A 23,049-nucleotide genomic window follows, 5' to 3' on the forward strand; every position below is an offset into this window, starting at 1 on the left:
AAGAAACAGCACAAAAAGGCCCCACCAGGCCAACTTCGTGACTGCCCTTTCTCTTTCATTTCAAGACAGATTCCCATAGGAAGCAAAGGTTGAGCAGTTTGGCAGGGGTGAGGGGTGGGGGTGGTGTTGGGATGGGGCTGGGCAGGTCGGATGGCAGCTCCCCTCTGCTCTCGGGTTTCACAGGTGGTTTCTGTACATCGTCTTCACCTTCCTGCTGGGCGCCATCTGCACCCGAGAGGCCCTTCGCTATAACTTCCTGATAGCTGAAAAGGTGGGTGAGTCCTACCCAAAGGCCTTGGTCTGTTGGGTCATTTATTTGTTCCCATCAACAAATCGTGGCCTCTCCCTTGCAATTCTATCTTGGGAATTCATGTAGACTTGACTCCAGGGCTGAAGTGTTGGGGAGTCGGAAATGATGGAGAAGGTGCAGGTTCTGCTCATAGATCCCATGAAACAGATCATAGTACCCAGAGAGACACACAAGTGCACATGGCTAGATAACGGAGACATTTCTTCATGTTGAAAATCAGGACAGAGGGCTGGGGCTGTAGCTCAGCAGCAGAGCGCTGGCCTTGTATGCATGAGGCACTGGGTTCGATCCTCAGCACCACATAAAAATAAACAAGTAAAATAAAGGCATTCTGTCATTTGCAACTACAAAAAAAAAAAAAAATTAAAAAGAAAGAAAAGAAAATCAGGACGGAAATAGAAGAATCTGGTTGCTCCAAATCCCCAGCTCAGCAAGCTGCACTGAGCTCTTTTTTGCTAAGAGTTTCACCTTCCATCATGAATAGAAAGCTGCTCACAAGCAGCAAGGTGGGTGCTGAGGGACAGGGACAGAAGGGAGGCCGAGGAGATGAGGAGCCCAGTGCTAGGAGGGCCTGACAGGGAAGCAGGGCAGGACCCTCACCCTTCGGACTTTCCCTAGAATCTCAGAAGTCTGGGTTGATTTGGATGCAATGTCTTTGTTTCTGGGGCACACACTCTGCCAGGAGAAGATTAGCAAATTCCTTGTGTTCCATAGCCTTGTTTGCATGCTGATGCTCATGTGACATCAAGGACATTTATTTGGCATCATTAAAACCCACGAGAATAAGATTTCCAGACATATTCCTGAAAATTCCCCTGAAATTCCTACTTCTCCTCAAGTTCCTGGAGGATCTATGGATCCTGAGATTCCCATCATTTTCCCAGAAGTATAGTCAGGGAGTTTTTCTCGTGGTTAACTCTTGAGTGTTGCCACTTATGTTTGAGAAGAGAGTACCTTCCTTTCTTGGTGTGAAGCTTTGCAAAGCAGCTGATCTTCAGAGAGGGCCAGGAGACTCTGAACTGACTTTTTAGAACTGCACTTGGGCTTAGTTTCCACCTTAGCACAGGTTTCTTTTTAGAGCATGTAGACGTTGAAGTAAAGGTGATATTTGTTTTCAGGGATCTTGACCTTAGTATGAAAGCAGGTTTTGAAAGGGGAAGCAGTTCAGGCAGAGGAAGAGCTGACACCCACCTTGTAGCACCCAAGGCCTCAGGCCCCCTGCATACAAGATTTGCTCTGAGGGAAAGAATCTGTGTCAATTATGTTTATCTGATGCACCTTCCATCTGGAGTTTCACCTCCAAAGGCCTTTTCTCCACTGGTAAAATGAAAAGCATGGCCTGCATTAAGGAATTGAAGGGAACAGCTGAAGGGGAGGGATTGTTTGACCAGGGAGAACTGCTTGCTGTTCATCTGCAACTTGACAGTGGCTGGCTAGCCCTGCCGGCTTCTAAAGCTTGTTCCTTTCTAGTGGATTCCTTCACAGAGCTCCTTTCAACTATTAGTGACTCGGATCTGGATAGAAAGAGATGAATTTTCATCTGGTTTGACATTCCTTCCCCATCTTTGCAGGGAAAGCTCAGAATGTATGTGTGAGGGTGGGCAGCTTCCTATCCAAGGAAGGCCATGAGAGGAATAGAACAAAAGCATCTCCAAAGAGAGCATGTTAGAGCCTTTGTGGGCAGAAACCCACACCCTATAATAGACACTCGAACTGAGGGAACTTTCTTTGGAATGTCAACTGTCCCAATGGGTGAGACAGGTGGGCACCCCTTAGCTGGTTGGCAGTACCTGCTACACTGGGCCCTGCCATAATCCATAGGACTGTATCTATTAAGCATAAGCTGAGGTGGACAGTGGAGATTTAAGTCCTGGAGAGGAAGAAAGACCATTTCCTGGAATAGGTGACTGTAAAAACTGTGATGAAAAAAAGTGACTATTCTTGCTTCTCAGTCATGAACAGGGATTGATGCAGCAAGAAAGTGAACAGTAATAGAACAACCAGGACAACTCCAAACAGCCACACACGGGTGCTCTGCTGCTCCGCCAGCCACTCCACATGAGGATTACATTTCTCCTTTCCTGTTCTCCGGTGTCCCTCGTTGGCTCTGCAGTGGCAGGTCCTACACTCCGACAGGAAGCTGGGCCACAGATGACTTTACTAACAGTCCCTGGAGGGCAGAGCCTGTAGATGAGAGTGTGAAACCTGCAGAGGTGCAGGGGTAGTTGCTTTACTAGACACAACCCAGTGCCCTGATGCAGTTTTAATAACTGCTCGGCTCAGGTTCACATTTAGCTATGGCCTAGGTTCTGAGCCAGCATCCCTGAGTTTTCCTGAGCCCTGAAGAAGGAAGACTGCATCTGTCTGGTGCTGTATCACCTTCAGTCATGGACACTTGCCAGCCTCAACACACTGCCCCTGGTGCTGGTTCACATGAATCTCCTCCATGCATGTCTGTCTCTTTCTCTTGGGTGTTTTTTTGCCAGAACACCTCTATTCAATGGCTGCAGGCTGCCTGGATTCCTTTCCACTGATCTGCAGCTGGTCAGATAATCTGATCCTTCCTGGGTTTCTTAAAACTTTTCAGATCTCTCCTCCAACCTCTTCCTTCCTTCCTTCCTTTTTTTTTTTTTTTTTTAATACCAGCGATTGAACCCAGGGGCACTTAACCACCAAGCCCTTTTCATGTTTTATTTAGAGACAGTGTCTCACTGAGTTTCTCAGACCTCACTAAATTGTTGAGGCTGGCTCTGAACTCGTGATTCTCCTGCCTCAGCCTCCAGAGCCGCTGGGATTACAGGCGTGTACCACCACGCCCAGCTGGGATCTATTTCTAATTATTTGGCGTCCCACCCAAAAGAAACCCAATTTCTCCAAGTCTTTTTACTCTTTATCCCCACCCCAGAGGAACTCTTTCCCTGCTCCTGGGTGTCAAGTCTCAGTAACGTCATGGTTTCTTATGAACTTTAACTCCTCTCCACACTCCTTTTGGGGATATCTTTACAGATAGAGATATTTATTTTAGGGAGACTTCCTCTCTCTCCTCAATAAATTCACCATGTTTAATTGAATAGAAAAAGCTAAAATAGTCAATACCAATATTATTCAGTGATAGAGAAAGAAATTTTATAAAGAACAGTTTTAGAATTAAATAATCAATGTTTCCAAATAAACCTAAATATAGTCCAGGAAATGGATGTTTATTACAAATTAAAAAGCCTAAGTATCTTAGGAACCCTTGGACATGCTAACTAGCAGAATAAGAGCAAATTAAGTAGGAATAATACCCCCAAAGTATCTTTGTAAAGATTGGAATCCCCCAGTGAACTCTAACCGTTCTAGATTTGGCAGTCATGGCTTCACAGGCTCAAGAGGGACCTTGAAAGCCCATGGGAAGGTGGGGCTGGGACAGAGCTGGTGGATGGTGAGTGGTCCGAGTCCTCTGCTCAGTATCTGCCACCAGCTCAGCCTGACTGTCCTCTGTTCTCATCATGGACACAGTGCTGCCTCTCAGGAAGTGAAGCGGACTTTGCCTCTTAATGGAAAAATGGCTCTCAAGTGAGAGATAAAACTGGACTGAAAGTTGCAGCATTGGGTTAATCTGTGGAGTAAGGAGAGAATCAGAAAACTCATGACTCTGTGGGAACATGATATGGGAGAAAACCCAGGGGCTATTAAGACATTGCCTTATTAATGCATTTGGGCTTGTAAGGGTTTCAGGATGTCACTCACCCTCAGCAACATCAAGGGGCCCAGGGACAAGATGAAGCAGAACAAGTCCCTTGCAAATGACTTTAAACCAAGAGAAGAGAGCAGCAGTGAATTGGTAGAATCCTTCAGTGGCTGAAACTCAGAATGGGACCTGAAATAAAAAAAAAAAAACAACAGCAGAAAGATATAATTATTTATTTTCATGAGTAGTTAACTGAACAAAGAATTTAGGGTAGTTCACACCTGTGTACTATTTTGAAAAGATAGCTTTTTCTGACAATGCAAACAGGCATATGACACAAGAACATCATTAAAAAAAAAACTATTGACACACATCTACTCAAATAAATTTTCACTTCAACCTCTACTAGCGTTTTTAGCAAACTTTCAGTACAATATGAAGAGAAAATGATTAAGTTCAGCAAGGGCTGAGAGCAAAGCCGCATGACTTACTACTGTAGCTCTAATGCCTGGTCCTTGTGCCTGACACCATGCCAGGAATATAACCATCCTCATAAAATTCTTCCTAAATGGATGGATGACAGAATAGCAGAATTGGATTCTGGTGGGAGAGAGATAGAATGGATTTTTAAAAAATAATTTCTCTATGTGTGTGTGGACTAATATTTCACGTATTTTTCAGGAAAGAGACTGAATAATAGTTTTATATCTAAAAGTGGTCAGTGAACAGGCCATTCTAAACACAATTGACAAACTGAACATAAAAAACACAATGTATTTGGACACTCCCCCATCTTTCCCCAGCCCCAAGGGTTCTGGAGGAATCCCAGGGTGTGTCTCTGGATGACTAGCCAAAGATGAAGTCACCAGTGTCACGCACTCGCAGAGTTGGAGACTCAGAGACTTTCTGAGGTCAACCCAACATAGAAGGATGCCGACTGGGGAGTCTCATTCCCATTCGAAGTAAGAGGACAGGCTTTTTTTTTTTTTTTCTTTTTTTGGTGGTGCTGGGGATGGAACCTAGGGCTTTGTGCGTGTGAGGCAAACACTATACCAACTGAGCTATATCCCCTGTATATATACAGGCTTTAAATGAAAATAAATAAATAACATAACATAAATATGTATTCAGCCCTCTATGTTCCCAGGTCCCATGCCCATGTATTAACTAGCCTGGATCAAAAAACATTAGAAAAAGCATTGCATCTGTCCTGAAGATGGACAGATATTTCTCTAAACAATATAGGATAACGTCTATTTACCTAGCACTTACACTGCATTTAGGCAGTGTATTGGATCATATTAATCTTTCACATTTTATTAAAGTAGGTGGGAGAATGTGTGTAGGTTTATGTAAATACCCTGCCATTTTATATAAGACACTGGAGAATCCATGGATATTTTTAAAGTTGTAGATGGACAAAAGACCTTTATTTTATTTATTTATTTTTTATGTGGGGCTGAGGATTGAACCCAGTGCCTCACATGTGCTAGGTAAGTGCTCTACCACTGAGCTACAACCCCAGCCCATCCATAAAGTTTTAGTATCCTAGGTGTTGTGTAACTAATCCCCATGGATACCAGGGAGAACTGTATAGCCTTTCAGGTAAGAAACAGTCAAATTTATTCAAGGAGATACCCTGCCTGCCTCTCTGGAAAAAGTCTATAAAGGCAAAAGCAATAGATATGATGTACTGTGCCCAGAGGTCCTTCACACTGGCTGCACATCAGAATCACCTCAAAGGCTTTTTAAAAATCAACAAACTATGTCCCATTCAATACTAATTAAATCAGAACCTCTGGGGTGATTCTTATGTAAAGCCAGAGTGGAGAAATACTGAGTTAAATTTTCAAAATGCTTTTGATAGAATTTCATCATAGAGTCTTTTTTTTTTTTTTAACCAGTCAACACAGGATGCATTTGGTAGAGAAGACAGAAACAAAGGTCACAGATGAATGATCACATCTCAGAGGGGATGGAGGATTAATCACAGGACCAGTTTATCTAACAGTTTTGTAAGGTATCAAGGGCAGAGATCACATAAGTCATGTGCCTCATTAATTCAGCTGCTGAGCCCTGTTTGCCAGACTCTGTGATAGGTGCTGAGCAGAGGGGGAAAAGATACACGATTCATTTCTACCCTTAAGGAGCTCCTGGTGCACTGGCAAGGCAAACCGTGAGCCTCATTACCTATCCTGCAGGGGGAAAAAATAACAAAATGCCATCAGAGCACACAAAGTGATGGGAAACATCAGATGACATCAATTTCATGTAATAATAAAATGGTAAATGAACGAGAGGGAGAAAAACCCAAGAAACCCATGACATTGAAGAAGAGAGGTGAGATTCACTGGGGATAAGAATGACATAATACATTTAGGGAAGGGCAATCCAACTGAATTAAAGACAGGATGTTGCTCTGTAGTGGACTTTAGTTGTATTTGGCAAGCCTCTGACTTCCATGACCATTTGGGAGTTATTCTACCTATGCATGGTCTTGAAGGGTGTGAGACCCCATTCAAAAGCCCAAAGAACAAGACTTTCTCTTGCCTGTCCCTTGACAGTCCTGGTAGGGCAAATGACCAAGGCTGGGCATTGGATGCTCCAAGTGTACCAATGAGAGAAAGATAAAGACTTGGTGAGAGGTCATCTGCAGGATGGCAGGGGTGCTGGTAGCATGCTGGCCAAACTCTTCCTGGTGAGGAGTTGGAGGAACTGGAGTGCCTTCAAGCTTGGGTCCTGCCTTTCTCCAAGGTTGATCTTTTGGCCTCCTGATGATTCTATGAACCTCCAGTGCCCTACAAATATATTCATTTTTTTTACAGTTCTTTTTTCCAATCAAAAATCCTGACTGATGAATTCATCAGTCAAATTACTCTAGTGATCATTTATGAGCCAGGAAATAAGTCTAGCCAAGGGCTTATGTGCAGTGTAATTTGACAACACAGATCTGGTGCACTGCAGAAGCAAGGAAGTAAAAAAGTAGGGCATGGAGATCCTTCCTCAAGAGGGGTCTAAGTGACAAAGCTGAAAATTGTCTCTAACCCATCCATAACAGTTGACAAAGAGGCACTTGAATACACAGTTCCGACCACTGTGCCTACAGTGAGGTAGGATGGAGAGGGTATCACAAATAATTAAGAAAACTGAGAGGCTCCCTGTAGGCATGAAGGAATCCAGCTCAGGAGGGTTAGAGGTTCACGATAGTGTGGGACACAGCTGCAGGGCAGGCAGCACTGATCTTTTGCAAGTTGACGCCAAGGAGAACAGCTCTGCCGTCTCCTGTTCTATCTGTTGGTGCCTTTGGGCCATATTGGTCATGGGTATCATTCATTCATCATTTATCTGTGTATCTGTGTTGGGCACCACGAACACAAGGGTGAACAAGACAGAAGCCCTACCTAAAGGAAGCCTGCAGGTTGGTGAAGACAATGATGGACACTATTCTATCATTATGTTGAGGTGCCATGGGGCACTGAGGAACAACCACTGTTGTGAGGGGATTTGAGGATGGCCTCTTGAAGGGGGGAGGTTGTTCTGAGTTTTGATGCTCAATTAGGAGTTCAATAGACAGACTGGATAGATTAAGGGATGCGGACAGAGGGTTCCAGCAGGCGGACCATGCTGACCAATGATTTTATGTGCAGGGTAGGGAGGAAGAGGGCACAGACAGTGCAGGGCCTGTGTATCAAGCCATTGATATGTTTACAGCAGGGTCATTAGGATCAGATTTGAGGTTAGAGAGGTAACTCTAACCTCTAACCCTAGGTGGAGGCCTAGGGGATGATTTAGAAAGAAAATCTTTAGAGTCAGGAGGCCACCTGGCATTGTAGTGGCTAGTGCTTCTCCAAAATGTGATTCCCAGTCCACCAACATCAGTATCACCTAGGAACCTGCTGGAAATTCATATTCTCAAGCTCACTTCACACCTATTGAGAAACTCTAAGGGTGGGGACAGAAATCTGTGTTTTGATGAGCCCTGTGGATAAGTGTGACTCCTGTTCAATTTGAGAGCCACTATGTCGTCCCTATAAGATGTGATGGTAGACTCACTTGAGATAGTGGAATGAGGTGGAGTGGGGCTAGGAAAGGGAATTTTAACTCAAAGGCTGAATCTATAGTGTATAATTAGGTGAGTGTGGGTGGGCGAGTGCCAGGGGAAACAGGGTCTGGCAGTGAATGATTATATGAGTCAGCTTTCATTTACTGTAACAAAATATCTGAGACAATTCTTTGAAGAGAAAAGGTTTATTTTGGCATATGGTTTTAGAGGTTCTAGTCCACCATCTGGTGGATCCATCCATTGCTTTGGGCCTCTGGTAGGGATGCCAGATGGCGAGGACAAGGAGTATGTGGTGGAACAAAACTGCTTGCAGCTAAAAAAGCAAAAGAGAGAAGAGGGGACTGGGGTTTCACAATCCCCTTTGAGGGTAAGCCCCCATGACCAAAGGACTTTCCACTAGGTCCCACTCTTAAAGGTCCCACTACCTTCCCAAAGGGCCACCCTGGTGTCCTGCACCTTCAACACATGGACCTTTGAGAAATTTCAGTATCCAAAATTTCTATATCTATAGCAATGACAAAACTGCTTTCACACACAGGTGTCCCTAGTGGGCTTCCTATTCCTTCTGGGCTTATACATCTCGTCCCTGGCCTCCTGTATGGGAGGACTCTATGGAGCTCCCCGGATCCTGCAGTGCATTGCCCAGGAGAAAGTGATTCCTGCACTCGCCTGTCTGGGACAAGGGGTGAGTGATCCTTTTTATTGAGAAACAGATTTTTCTGTTAACCCAGTGTTGACTCATAAATTGCTTAAGTTTTTCTGATTACAGCCTCTGGTCAAGTTCTCTAGGGTAGGACAAATGAGAGTGCAGAGGTCATTTCTCTCAGCTCTGTCCTCTGGCTGGCTTCGGCTGGAACCAATTAGATGAACATCTTAAATGTCACCGCCACATGGCTCCTTAACTCCAACATAGCTAACTAACTAGTCATAGTAGCTTGGGCCCTAGCAGCAGGGAAGAGAATTTCTCACACCTCTGGATTCTGGGCTGTCTTTACTATCATGACCCAAACCTTGACTGACACAGAGTAGTTTGGTTGAGTCATAGTTAGGATGATCAAAAGAGATGTTCCTAAAACCTAGGGGAATGACAAAAGAAAAATAGACATGGAGAATCCCCATGATCTGCAAGTTTTAGCTTGTTTTTGTCTTGGGGGGATATCCCAGCCTCTGTGTTGGGAGGGCACATGAAAATCAGCTGTAATTTCCTCCTTGACCTTCATCTGCTTCTTGTCAGCATGGCCGGGAGGACAGGTAACTGTCGTCTCTACTACATTCCATGTGTGATAGTGATATGACTTTTATTTTATTTTTCTTCCACTTCATTTACTTTTTATGAGGTGAAATGAACACAGGGTTTAAAACTTAAAGTCGAAAGTATACATTAAGAATTTTTGCTCCTATGTTGAGTTTTTCTCTTTCCCATAGCCGCATCCTATAGTCACTGCTTTTCTTAGTTTTTTTTTTAATTTTCTCTTTCCACACTTTTTATTGGTATATTATAGTTGTACATAATGATGGGATTTGTTCTATTTATTTATTTATTTTTATTTATTTTCAAGTAGGCTGCTTTTTTACATATTATATACAAATGGAGCCCATTTGTCATTCCTCTGGCTGTACATGGTGCGCTGGCACTCCAGTAGTATAAGCATACATGTATATAGGGCGATAATGTCTGCTCATTCTACAGTCCTTCCCATCCCCACAGCCCCACCCCTCCCCCACTCCCCTCTATACAAACCAAAGTTCCTTCAGTCTTCCCTATCCCCCTGGGGCCCCACTATGGATCAGCATCCTCTTATCAGAGAAAAATTTGACTTTTGTTTTTTTGGGATTGGCTTATTTTACTTAGCATGATATTCTCTAATTCCATCCATTTACCTGCAAATGCTATGATTTCATTTTTCTTTAAGGCTGAGTGATATTCATTGTGTGTATGTACCACATTTTCTTTATCCATTCATCTGTTGAAGGGCATCCATAGTTTAGCTATTGTGCGTTGAGCTGCTATAAACATTGATGTGGCTGTGTCACCTTAGTATGCTGATTTTAAGTCCTTTGGATATAAACCGAGGAGTGGGATAGCTGGGTCAATGGTGGATCCATTCCACATCTTCTGAGATATCTCCATACTGCTTTCCATAGCTGTTGCACCTAATGATGGGATTTGGTGTTACACAATCATACATGCATGCAAAGTAACAATCTAATTTGACTCCCCAGTACTTCCCCCTTCCTTTCCTGCCTCACACCCCTTGGTTCCTTTCCTCTATTCTAATGATCTCCTTTTGATTTTCATGAGATTCCCCCCACCCCTTTCATTTCCTTTTTCCTTTCTAGCTTCCACATAAGAAAGTATATGACCCTTGACCTTCTGAGTTTGGCTTATTTCACTTAACATACTGATCTCTAGTTCTATCCATCTTCCTGCAAATGCACAATTTCATTTTCTTTATGGCTGAATAAAACTACTGTGTATGTATACTACATTTTCCTTATCCATTCATCATCCATTGATGGATACCCAGGATGGTTCCATAATTTGGCTATTGTGAATTGTCTACTATAAACGTGGGTATACATGTATCACTATAGTATGATGATTTTAATTCTTTAAGATCAATATCAAGGAGTGGTATAGCTGGGTTATATGGTAGTTCCATGCCTAGTTTTTTGAGGAAATTCCATACTGATTTCCCTAGAGATTGTACTAATTTACAATCTCACCAACAGTGTTCTTTTTTCTCCACATCCTCTTCAGCATTTATTATTGTTTGTATTTTTGGGGGGAGGAGAGGCAGCAGGGATCCAACTCAGGAGTGCCTAACCACTGAGCCACATCCCCAGCCCTTTTATATTTTGAGACAGGTCTCCTTAAGTTGCATAGAGCCTCACTAAGTTGTTGAGACTGGTTTATGAACTTGTGACCCTCTGCCTCAACCTCCCAAGTTGCTGGTATTACAGGCCTGAACCACCATGCCCAACTTCTTTTCTCAGTTTTTTTTTAAAGAGAGAGAGAGAGAGAGAGAGAGAGAATTTTTTTTTAATATTTATTTTTTAGTTTTTGGCGGACACAACATCTTTGTTTGTATGTGGTGCTGAGGATCGAACCCGGGCCGCACGCATGCAAGGCGAGCACGCTACCGCTTGAGCCACATCCCCAGCCCTCTCAGTTTTTTTAATGAATTTTTTTTCTTTTCCAAAAGATAGTGTTCTCTGTACATTGTTCTGTACCTTGCACATTGTTCTGTACCTTGCTTATTTTTTTTTTTCACTTTATGTACCTAGGAATCTTTTTAAAAAAAATACAGACACAGAACTTTTTTTTTCTTTTTCCATCATGAGGGTATGCCATAGTTTAATCAGTTCTCTATAGACTGATACTTGAGTGGCTTCTAGTAAACAGTGTTGCAATGAATAATTCTTGCGTGTGTGTGTGTGTGTGTGTGTGTGTGGTTTTGCATATGTGGTTAAATTTTCATAAGTAGAATTGCTGGGTCAAAGGGTAAAAGCATTTTTTAATTTTAATAGATCTTGCCAACATACCTACCATGGGATGTTTATCATTTTGCATTTTTTGTTTATTTGTTTGTTTCAGTTCTGGAGATTGAACCCAGGGATGCTCTATCACTAAGATGCATCTTTAGCCTTTTTAATTAATTTAAAAAAATTAAGACAGGGTCTCTCTAAGTTGCTGAGATTGGCCTCAAACTTGTGATTCTCCTGCCTCAGCCTCCCAAGTCACTGGGATCACAGCTATGTGTCACCAGCTCATTTTGTACTTCCACCAGCAGTGGGTGAGAGCCAGTACCGCTCTTAGACTCAAGCCAAAATATCCTACTTTATAAGACTTTTATAAGTCTCTGCTTCTTTGTAAGGCCAAAGGGACCTGCCCACCTGGATCCCATGTCCCTGTTCTAGACCATGTCCAGGTGTGGTGTCCCTAGAATTCCTTGCCCAGATGGCCCCCTGCCAATTTCTAGGATCCGCAAGGGCCTCTTCTTTTCTAGGGCCCAAGGTGTGGGCAGAGGGTCCACATATACATGTGAGGCTCCCCTGGTATGGTCTGAGAAGAGAAGCTGGTGGGCTCTGAGCTGGTGTTCACACATGGCCATCTTTCAGTGAGGAAGTCTGAGTAATGCAAAAATTCTGAACTTGAACCTGACCTTTCTTCTCATGTTTGCTTAGGAGGGACATTAGAACATATTTAGTTTAACAGGTTGTTAGTGAGGCTCAGAGTTGTAAATATTTAGATGTTGGGTGTATAGAACCCCATTTGCGCTCTTGCCTTGGGCAAAAAACACAGTTTAACAAGGATTCTTCCCATAGCTCATTGCCAAATGTGCATTTTTGCCAATCTTATAGTGAGAAATGGTATGTTAGGAGACTGATGTTTGCATTCCTTTAACCTGAGCGAGGTTGAATATCCTTTCCTCTGTTTAAAAGCTATTTGTATTTTTTTTCTGTGTTTCATTGGTCATTTTCTTCTTAAATGTTAAGGGGTCTTTCTTTGTTAGGAAGATTAACTGTGCTATGTATTACAAATGTTTCTCCTAGTTCTCCTTCTTTTAATATATTTTTTTTTAATTTTTGGCAAAGCTGAGGTTCAAACTTGGGCCCTTGTGCATGCTAAGCAAGAGCTGTACCACCAAGCCACACCTCCAGCCCCTTGCAAAAGCTTTTTTATATAGGATTAAATCATATTAGCTTATTTTCTTTTTTAATGGAGGAAGAGTAGCAATTTACATTTTTGGAGCTATATTCAACATACAAAAAAAAAAAAAAAAAAGCATAAACCCAGTATAAACTGTTTCTAGAACAACTATGAAGTGAACACCCTGTAGCCTCCACCCAGGAACCCTGCCAGCACTGTTCCTCCCTCCCTCGTCACAGCCCTTCCCTCTCACTGCTATGGCCAATGTTGATAATAATTTCCTTGCTTCCTTTAGGGTTTTTCTTGGGGATCAGCAAACTTTTTCTGCAGCCCTTGAGGTGCTGCAGGACATGTGGTCATAGTCACCACTAATCAGCGGTGCTGTTGTAGCTCAAAAGTAGCCACAGATAATACCTAATACTTTATTTAGGGACCTAAATTTGAATTTCATGTAATTCTCGCATATCACACAATGTTATTCTTCTTTTGACTTTTTCCCCCCCAACTGTTTAAAACTGTAAAACCATTCTTAGCTCATAGCATACATCAACAGGCAGGGCTAAATTTGGCCTCGGGGTCATAGTTTGCAACCCCTGTCTTGTTTCCTGTGTATGCATCTCTAAACACAAATTTGCCTGTTTTTGAACTTTAAATACAGGTTGAGCGTCCCTTATCTTAAATGCTTTGGTCCAGAAGTGTTTCAGATTTTTTTTTTCTGGACTTTGGAATATTTGCATATATGTAATGAGATAGCTTTGGGGTGGGCCTGTAGACACAAAATTCATTTATGTTTCATATATATCTGTGCACATAGCCTGGAGGCAGTTATAATTTTATGCACAAGATGAAATTTCATGGTATGGAATTTTGCACTTGTAGTATCATAACAGCACTCAAAAAATTTCAGAGACATAGAATTTTTGCATTTGGGATGATCAGTCTGTAAATGGAGAGAGAGAGAGAGAGAGAGAGAGAGAGAGAGAGAGAGAGAGAGAGAGAGAGAGAGAGAGAATGTGTGTGTATTGTTTTGTGGCATGCTGTTTCCTCACTCACTGTTATGATCATGAGAGTCATCCTCAGTTTGCTTGTAGCAGCAGCTTAGTTGTTACTTGGGGGTATTATGGACAGTGCCATGAAGACTCTTGTACTAGCTGTAAATGTAGACTTCCTCCAAATTGTATTCCATTAGTGGAATTGCAAGGTGTGCATATATTTACTTATTAGATACCACCTCTCTCTCTCTCTCTCTTTTTTTTTTTTTGAAGTAGTTTACACCCTTATCAGCAGTAGATAAGAGTTCCCATTCTTCTGTAGTTTTGCCAGAACTTGATATCATGAAACTTTTACATTTTTACCAATCTGGTGGTATCTAGATGATATCTCACTGTGGTTTTAATTTATATTTCTCTAATTACTAGTGAGGTGGGGCTTGATTTCTCTCTCCCTCTCTCTTTATAGCACTGGGGATTAAATCCAGGAGTGCTCTGCCACTGAACTACATCCCCAGCCCTTTCATTATTTTTCTTTTTTGAGACAGTCCCACTACATTGCCTAGGTTGGCTTCCAATTTGTAGTCCTCCTGCCTCAGCCCTCTCCCCGCAGTAGCGAGAGGACTGTGGGTGTACACCACCTTGCCCAGCGGTGTTTCCTATGTTTAACGAGCATTTTTTTGTAAGGTACTTGTTCAAGTCTTTTACTTGTTTCTTTGTTTACTGGGCTGTGTTTTTCCATCTATCTTTCTATGTTCTAGATACCTTTTGTCAGTTATATGCATTACACATATATTTTCCATTCTGTGGCTTTTCTTTTCTTTTTTCTTCTTTTTTAAATATCTTTTGGTGAAGAGAAGTTCATGTTGGCCTATTTAATCAATTCAGAATCCACTCTTATCGAGGTCCTGGCCTGGAACACTAGCATTTTCTTCAGCTTATCCAAGACCCTCCTTTTAAAGTTCTTTAAGTTCCTGAGAATTTACTTTATTTTTTGTAGGTTTACTAGTAGAGCCTGCTAAACAGCTATAACAAATATACCCCAAAGTTTAATTCTCAAACACAGGAAAAGTATATCTTTATTACTTTTTTAATTAATTAATTTAGAATTGTACTCTAAAGGTCTGGGCAAGGAGTTTAGGTCAGCAGGGGCTCTGATCCTCAGACACTGGCAGATGGTAACCTGCCATCCTCAACCGTAGCCTCTGGGCTGGAGGAACATGTGTGGGAGACTCATAAGCCAGATCTGGAGACCGCTTACAGGCCTGCCCCCACCTTCCAGACTGCTAGCAGTGCAGGGGGCCTGTCCCCCTCTCCCACTCTCTCTGCTTCCTTGCCACCATGAGTTGTACAGCTTCCCCCTGCCACACCCTTCTCCCACGATGTCCTGCTTCACCTTGGGCTGAGAGCAATGGAGTCAACTGTGCGTGGACTGAGACCTCTGTTACTGTGAGCCAAAATAAACTTTTCCTCTGAGTTGTTATTGTCAGGTATTTTGGTCACAGCAGCATGAAAGCTGACTGAAACACACCATGAGTTGGATATTATTATCCCAGGTTCATAGATGAACAGTCACATGGAGAGAAGTAACTGAGCCATTATGATTTTGGTTTCTATCATAAATTCTGAAGTGTTTGAAACTTTCTATCTGAAATTTCATAGTCCTGAATGTTATTTTTGTTTCTGCAGAAAGGGCCAAATAGGACACCTATAGCAGCCATCTGCCTGACCAGCTTGGTGACCATGGCTTTTGTCCTTGTGGGTCAGGTAAATGTTCTGGCACCCATCGTCACCATCAACTTCATGCTGACGTACATTGCAGTGGACTACTCTTACTTCTCCCTGTCTATGGGTCTCTGCAGCCTTCCTCAGGTGCCTGAGCCTGTGCTTAGGGAGACCTCAGAAGCTCTCCCCTGTTCTGAGCACCTGCTCTTAGAGAAGGCTCCCAGCTATGGCTCTGAGGGCTCTGCCCAAAGCCTCTTTGAGGGCACTCTACTACAATTCACCAAGGACATGGATCAGCTCCTCCAGCTAACCAGGAGGCAGGAGAGTAGCCATCCCAGGCCCGGAGACAGTGACAGGATCCCAGAGAGTCAGAAGAGGAAATGCAAGAAGGTCATCAAGAAGAACCTACAAGATAGCTTCCTCCTGAACCTCAAGTCCCCTACTTCCTTCCCTACTGAGGGCTCTGATGGGTTGCCTGCTGTCTCTGGGGAGTACCAAGAGTTCTACCAGAACAAGCTGACTTCCAGGAGTGAAGGGATTCTGCCTGGGGAAACACATGGGCAACAATTTGTCCCTGAGCCAAGCAACCAGCCTAGGGTGAGTGGAGAAGGTGAGTGCTTTGGAATCACACTGGGACCTCCTCCTATTTGAGAGTGACCACTGATTGCCTTGCTACCCAGCTTTCACAGTTTTTATAACTCTTGGTGGATTTGTTTGATATTTACTTTAGAATGTTATATTCAGGTACCAGCTGAATTACCTATAATTCAGATAGTGTAGTTAGTTTCAAACAAAAATTTATATCTACTCCTGTTTGTAAAGAGCTGGAAGCCAGTGCTAGTAATTGAATTGCAATTTCTTTTCACTCAAAAATCAGCTGAGATATAATGCCAATGTGAATGAAACCAATTTCTCCTTTCAAGAGAAGTGGAAATGTGTTGGAGTCAATACCCTGGCGAGGACCCAGTGTGAATCTTTGGAAGATGAATCTTTCAAACCAGACATGACAGGATGGGGAGAAGGCAGATAAAGGAACACAGTTTTTCTTTGCTGTCTCAGACCTATAAGCACTGAGACACCAAGAGAGATTCTCAAGAAGCTTAGAGGACATGGGTAAGAGAGAACTCATAATGTTGGAGAACCTCCATAATCTAGGTGCTTTACGTCTTGCAATGGTTTGGAGCTGGAATATCCTCTAAAGGTCCATGTGCTAAAGGCTTGATCCCCAGCAAGGCATTGTTGGAACCTTTAAGTGGGATGGGCTAATGGGAGGTCTTTAGGTTACTGGAGGCTTGCTCTTGAAGGTGATTGTAGGACCCGTCCCCTCTCTTTGTTCTCTTTTGCTCCCTGGCTAGTATACATGCGTTTCACTGTACCATGTGCTCCTGCCATAATGTGCTACCCTCCACAAGCCCAAAGCAACTGGGCCAACGAGTCATGGATTGGAACCTCCAAAACTGTGAGCTGAATAAACATTTTCTCTTTATAAGTGAATTTTCTCAAGTATTTGTTACAGTGATAGAAAACTGAGGAACACACTCCTATCGTTTCATGTAATATTATAGATATCAGCATTTTCTGTTTTACAAATGAAGATCGTAAGTCCTAGTGAGTTCACACAGAAAAGTCTCAGAGCTGATTCTTTGTACACTGAATGTCACTCCCAGTGTTCGAAGCTTATGTTCTTCCTTCTGTAGTACACCATCTCTTGAGATCTGTTTAGACAAGTGTGAGCAAGGAGGAGGAGGCAAAAGACAGAAGAATATGTCTAAAAACACATTGTCTTCTTCCATAAACCTGATTTCCTTTCTTTACCTCTAAATTGATGAGAAGGTTTTCATGGTAGGAATATTATTAAAAATTTTTAAGTTATTTTACTTTTATCAAATTAATAAGTATATAGATTAATAAGTAAATCATATTAAAATTAATATAATCATCCAGGTATGGTGATGCATGCCCATAATTCTAGCTATTAGGGCAGGGGGTTGAGGCAGGAGGATTGCAAATTTGGAGCCAGCCTCAACAACTTAGTGAGATCCTGTCCCAAAATTTAAAAAAATAAAAAGGATGGTGATATAACTGAGTAATAAACATGCTATCCTGACATGTGTGAGATGAAATCTCAGAGTAGTTTTGATTTGCATTTCCCTAATTGCTAATGATATTGAACACTTTTTCATGTATTTGTATTTCTTCTTTTGAGAAGTGTCTATTTAATTCTTTTTCCCATTTAATAAATGTCCCTGGGTTCAATCCCTAGTACCAAAAATAAACAAACTAACAAATTGATGTAATGAGAAATAGTAGTTCCCACTCTTGCATACCATCCCTTTTACCCTTCACTAGGGTAAAACCCCACTCCCAGACCAAAAAACTTGGAACTCAACCAAAAAGTGGCCTCCTCTGTTAACTTTCCTATTACTAAATAATATATTTGTATTGCTACTTTAACCTGTGACAATTTCAGACATCATCTTTGGACTGACTTCCTGTGATGTAACCAAGGTCTTTTTCATGCCACTTTGACTTCTCATCTAATGCCTGCAATTTAGCTGTACCATAGTTGTATTTTAAATTAAGTGCTAGCATTCACATTATCATGACTAAATAAATATTGTTTAATTCTGAGCCATATATTGTATTGTGATCACGTTTCCTTTTTTATGTGACTCTTTCTGTTTCCTGGGGTTTATAATTATCTGTCTTTTTAAATTTTGGTTTTCTGTCATCATTGTTCTCTAAATGCTCTTGTAGATTTTTTAAATGCTTCACCTGTGCAGCGCAAGCGCTGTACCACTGAGCCACAGCCCCAACCCCTATTAATTGTATTCTTTAAAAAACAACAACAACAACAAAAAAAAACATTTATGGGCTGGGGATGTGGCTCAAGCGGTAGCGCACTCGCCTGGCATGCGTGCGGCCCGGGTTCGATTCTCAGCACCACATACAAAGATGTTGCGTCCGCCAAATACTAAAAAATAAATGTTGAAATTCTCTCTCTCTCTCTACCTCTCTCTCACTCTCTCTTTAAAAAAAAAAAAAAACATTTATCTTTTAGGTGTAGTTGGACATAATGCCTGTATTTTAGTTATTTATTTTTATGTGGTGCTGAGGATTGAATCCAGGGCCTTGCATGTGCTAGGCGCGTGTTCTACCATTGAGCTACAACCCCAGCTGCATTAATTGTATTCTTGATGACTGCTATCCTGACATGTGTGAGATGAAATTTCAGAGTAGTTTTGATTTGATTTCCCTAATTGCTAATGATATTTAACACTTTTTCATGTATTTGTATTTCTTCTTTTGAGAAGTGTCTATTTAATTCATTTTCCCATTTAATAATTGAGTCATTTGATTTTTTGGTGTTTAGCTTTTTGAGTTCTTTATGTATTCTAGTCAATCCTCTGTGAGATGAGTAGCTAGCAAAGATTTTCTCCCATTCTGTAGGCTCTCTCTTTGTTTCCACTGCTGTGAAAAAGTTTTTAAATTTGACTCCATCCCATTTATGAACTCTTGGCATGACTTCCTAAGCTTTAAGGGTCCTATTGAGAAAGTTGTTGCCTGTGCCTGTAGGCTGGAGTGTTTGACCCCATGTTTTCTTTTAGGAGTTGCATAGTTTCTCATCTGATTCCTAGGTCTTTGGTCCATTTTGAGTTGATTTTTGTGCAGGGTGAGAGATAAGGGTCTAGTCTCATTCTTCTATGTATGGAGAGCCAGTTTTCCCAGTACCATTTGCTTAAAAAGTCTTATCTTTTCTCTAATTATGTTTTTGGCACTTTTGTCAAGGATCAGATGACTGTATCTGTGTGGGTTTGTCTCTGTGTCTTCTATTTTGTATAAAATTGATCTGTGTGTCTGTTTTTATGTCAATACTATCCAGTTTTTGTTACTATAGCTCTATAGTGTAATTTCAAGTGAGGTATTATAATGCCTCCAGCATTTCTTTTTTGGCTCAGAATTGCTTTGGTTATTCTGGATATTTTATTTTTCTAAATGAATCTTAGGGCTATTTTTGCTAGTTCTTTGAAGAATGTCATTGATATTTTAATGAGGATTGCATTGAATGTGTATACTGCTTTGGTATTAGGGCCATTTTAACAATATTAATTCTGTGTATCCATAAACACAGGAGGTCTTTTTTCATCTTCTGAGGTCTTCTTCAAATTTTTCCTTCTGTGTTCTATAGTTTTCATTGTAGAGTCTTTCACCTCCTTAGTTAGACTTATTCCTAGGTTTGTTTGTTTGTTTGTTTGTTCTGTTTGTTTTTAGTCTATTGTGAATGAAACTGTTTTTCTGATTTCTTTCTCAGCAGATTAATTGTTGACATATACGAAAGCTATTAAATTTTTCTGTTGATTTTGTAAACTGCTATTGCCAAATTTATCAGCTCTTTAATCTTTTGGTGAAGTTTTTTGAATCTTCTAGGTATGATATCATATCATCTGCAAACAGTGATAATTTGACTTCTTCCTTTCTTATTGTTATCTCTTTTATTTCCTTCTCTTGCCTAATTGCTCTGGCTAGAATTTCAAGCACTATAGGAATAGGAATGGTGAAAGTGGACATCCTTGTCTTGTTCCAGATTTTAAAGGAAATGTTTTCAGTTTTTCCCCCATTTACTATGAGGTTGGCTTTGGGTTTTTCATATACAGCCTTTATGATGTTGAGATAGGTTCTTTCTATCCCTTCAAGTGCCTCTCAATGCTCCCATTCTTCAGAAGTCTACCATGTCCATTTCTTTTGTTCCCCTCTGTTCTGTGGCTCCCACTTTCCTGGCGCACTCTAGTCTGTTCTTAAGGCCTGCTACCAAACTGTTGTCCTAGAAGTCGTCTCTTTACCACTCCTCTGTATCAGATCCAGGGAACAAGAAATTTCTTGGGTCCAATACTGTGGTGGACTTGTGTCTTTTGTTGTTGTTCTGCCCAGCATTGGACCTGTGTTGGAGGAATTTCCAGTGTTATGAACCTTGGTGGAAAGCAAAGCAAGCCTTTCACACTCAAAACTGAAAATATCAGATACTCAGTTCTCTGGTTTCTCCTGCAGCCAGAGTTTAGGCACAAAACCAAGGCTCTGCTAATCAGATGAGTCCTCTCTAGACTTAGAATTGGGAACTAGAAACTTGAAGAAATGGAGAACTCTAAGGAACTTTCTAGAAACATGAGGGTAGCTGCAGGACAAGTACATTACTGGCTCCAGTGTCCAGGACTTCCAGGTCAGTGGTGCTTGCAGCAGTGGTGCCCCCGGTAGGCTGTAACATATGATTTTGAGTTTCCTTGGCTACATAGCCCTGACCTGACTCCCTGGTCTTTCCAACTATTCTCTTTTTAAGTTTTTGGTACTGGGGATTGAACCCAGGGCCACTTTACCACTGAGCTACATCCCCAGCCCTTTTTATTTTTTTTATTTTGAGACAGGGCCTTGTTAAATTGCTAAGGGTCTTGCTAAGTTTCAAGGTAGGTCTCAAATTGCAGTCCTTCTGCCTCAGGCTCCTGGGTTGCTGGGAGCAGAGGCATGTTCCATCGCACCTGGCGCAGCTATTGTCTGAGGATCAATATCCTTTTTTAAAATTGTAGTAAAATATACTCAATGTATAATTTACCAATTTAGAGTACAATTTAGTGTTATTAAATATATTTATGATGTTGTACAATCATCACCATATCTATCTGGTAACTCTTGTATAACTGAAACTCCTGGATCCATTAAACAATAATTCCCCTTCTCCCACCCTCCAGCCCTTGGCCTCCACCATCCTACTGTCTCTATGCTTTTGACCACTCTATTCGCATATAAGTAGAATCATACAGCATGTGTCTTTGTACTGGTCTGTTTCATCTAGTATAATGTCCCTAAGGTTCACCCCTGTTGTAGCATGTGTTAGAATCACTTTCTTTTTTAAGGCTCAAAAATATCCCATTGTATGAATATACCACATCCTGCTTCTCTATTCATCAGATGGTTGCTTCTACTCTTTGGCTCTTATGAATAATGGTGCTATGAACATCGGTGTATAAATATCTCTCTGACACCCTGCTGTCAATACTTTTCAGTGTATAACCAGAAGTGCAATTGCTGAATCACAATATAATACTACTTTCTAACTTTTTTTTTTTTTTGAACTGCTACATTGTTTTCCACAGTGGCTGAACCATTTTACGTTTCTTCCAACAGGGCCCAATATTTACTTGTTAAATCCCATAGTGATTAATTTAGCCAAAGGGGTAGGTCCGGCTGAGATATCCTCCTCCTCCTCCTCCTCCTCCTCCTCCTCCTCCTCCTTCACCTTCTTTTTGAGGCAGGTCTTTGCTAAGTGGCCTAGGCTGGCATTGAACTTGCAATCTTCCTGCCTTAGCCATAGGTATGGCCATGGTATCCGGCTGCTGAGATACATACTCCAGTATCTTCTTAAGAAAGGATGAATGAAAAATACATTCTTTTGAGTCCTTATAGATCTAAAATTTTCTGGCTTCATACTTGATGTACAGTTTGGATGAGCATAAAACTCTGAAATTGAAAGCAATTTCCCCCACGCGTTGTGGAGGGCCTGTTTTTATCGTCTGTCCACTTTCAGTGAACTTTCTTTTCACTGTTGAGAAATTTGCCACACTGATCTCTTAACCTTAGAGCCTTTGCATGATGCCTGACCCTGCTTTTCCCTCTCTGCAAGTTTTTAGGATCTTTTCATTTCACAACCATTGTACTGGCCACTTAGTAAGTCCTTCCATTCTAGAGCTCCTCGTGTCCTTCAGTCCTGGGGTTTGGTGTTGACCTCAGGTGTAGAAGGTTGACAAGACCACACAACTCAGTTCACGGCACGTCGTCATCATTTGTTCAAAAGGCACTTCTTTGATTTCTTAATACCTCTGGTTCCCTAAGAACAAGACCTTTATATCTTTGGGGGCCTCTCTCCTCTCATCATCCATCATGTTGATGCTATTTATATTTTTTTCTTTTTTGCTATCTTGTTTTTTAGGCACTACATTGTCCAGCTTTCTTTTGTATTTAGTCACCTGTACTTTTTTTCCCCTCCACAGTGTGAGGGTTATATAGGTCATATGTGCATCAGTTGCCTTATTGTTACCCCATCACAGGGTACCACGGCACAGCCTGGCCTGGCTGGGTCAGTCTCAGCAGCATCTGGCGCTTCTCATGATTTTGTTGTTGTTGTTCTGTTATTGTTCCTGCTTATTCACCAAATTTGGGCTTTTGCATGGTTCTCCCTTGATGATTCTCTGCTGCCCCCACTCTATTATCCCTATTTTGAATTATCTGAAGTGATTCTCTAATTTTCTTCCCTTTGCTCTCTCCCCTTGTTCATTTATCAGTCATTTTGTTCTTCCTGGAATAGTCCCTGAATTTATCTCCCAACTCTTCCAATGATTAATGTTGGTGGTTGTATCTGTCACAATTACGTTTGATCACAAATAACAAAATCTCAAAATAATAGTGGCTTCATCTAACTCATACAAAAGGAGCCAGAGGTGGGCAGTTCAGGGCTGCCATGGCCACTTCATGGTCCTAAGTGACTCGAGCTCCTTCTGTCTTTTTTCTTTACCATTCTTAGCACATTATTCCATGATCCACAATGTAGCTGTTGGAGGCTTGGCATCACCTTCATATTCCAAGCAATAG

General features: G+C 41.6%; 1 protein-coding gene across 1 annotated transcript in view; it reads left to right on the forward strand.

Annotated features, from left to right (window-relative positions):
- Positions 1-23,049, forward strand: part of Slc12a8 (solute carrier family 12 member 8) — a 116,377-nt gene that overhangs the window by 76,754 nt on the left and 16,574 nt on the right. Inside the window, exons 6-7 of the mRNA XM_027936002.2 lie at positions 184-271; positions 15,379-16,024. Of these exons, the coding sequence (XP_027791803.2) occupies positions 184-271; positions 15,379-16,024 (734 nt within the window). The remainder of the gene's footprint in view (positions 1-183; positions 272-15,378; positions 16,025-23,049) is intronic.

The sequence above is a fragment of the Marmota flaviventris genome, chromosome 8 (assembly GCF_047511675.1).
Source record: "Marmota flaviventris isolate mMarFla1 chromosome 8, mMarFla1.hap1, whole genome shotgun sequence".
NCBI classification, from domain to species: domain Eukaryota; kingdom Metazoa; phylum Chordata; class Mammalia; order Rodentia; family Sciuridae; genus Marmota; species Marmota flaviventris.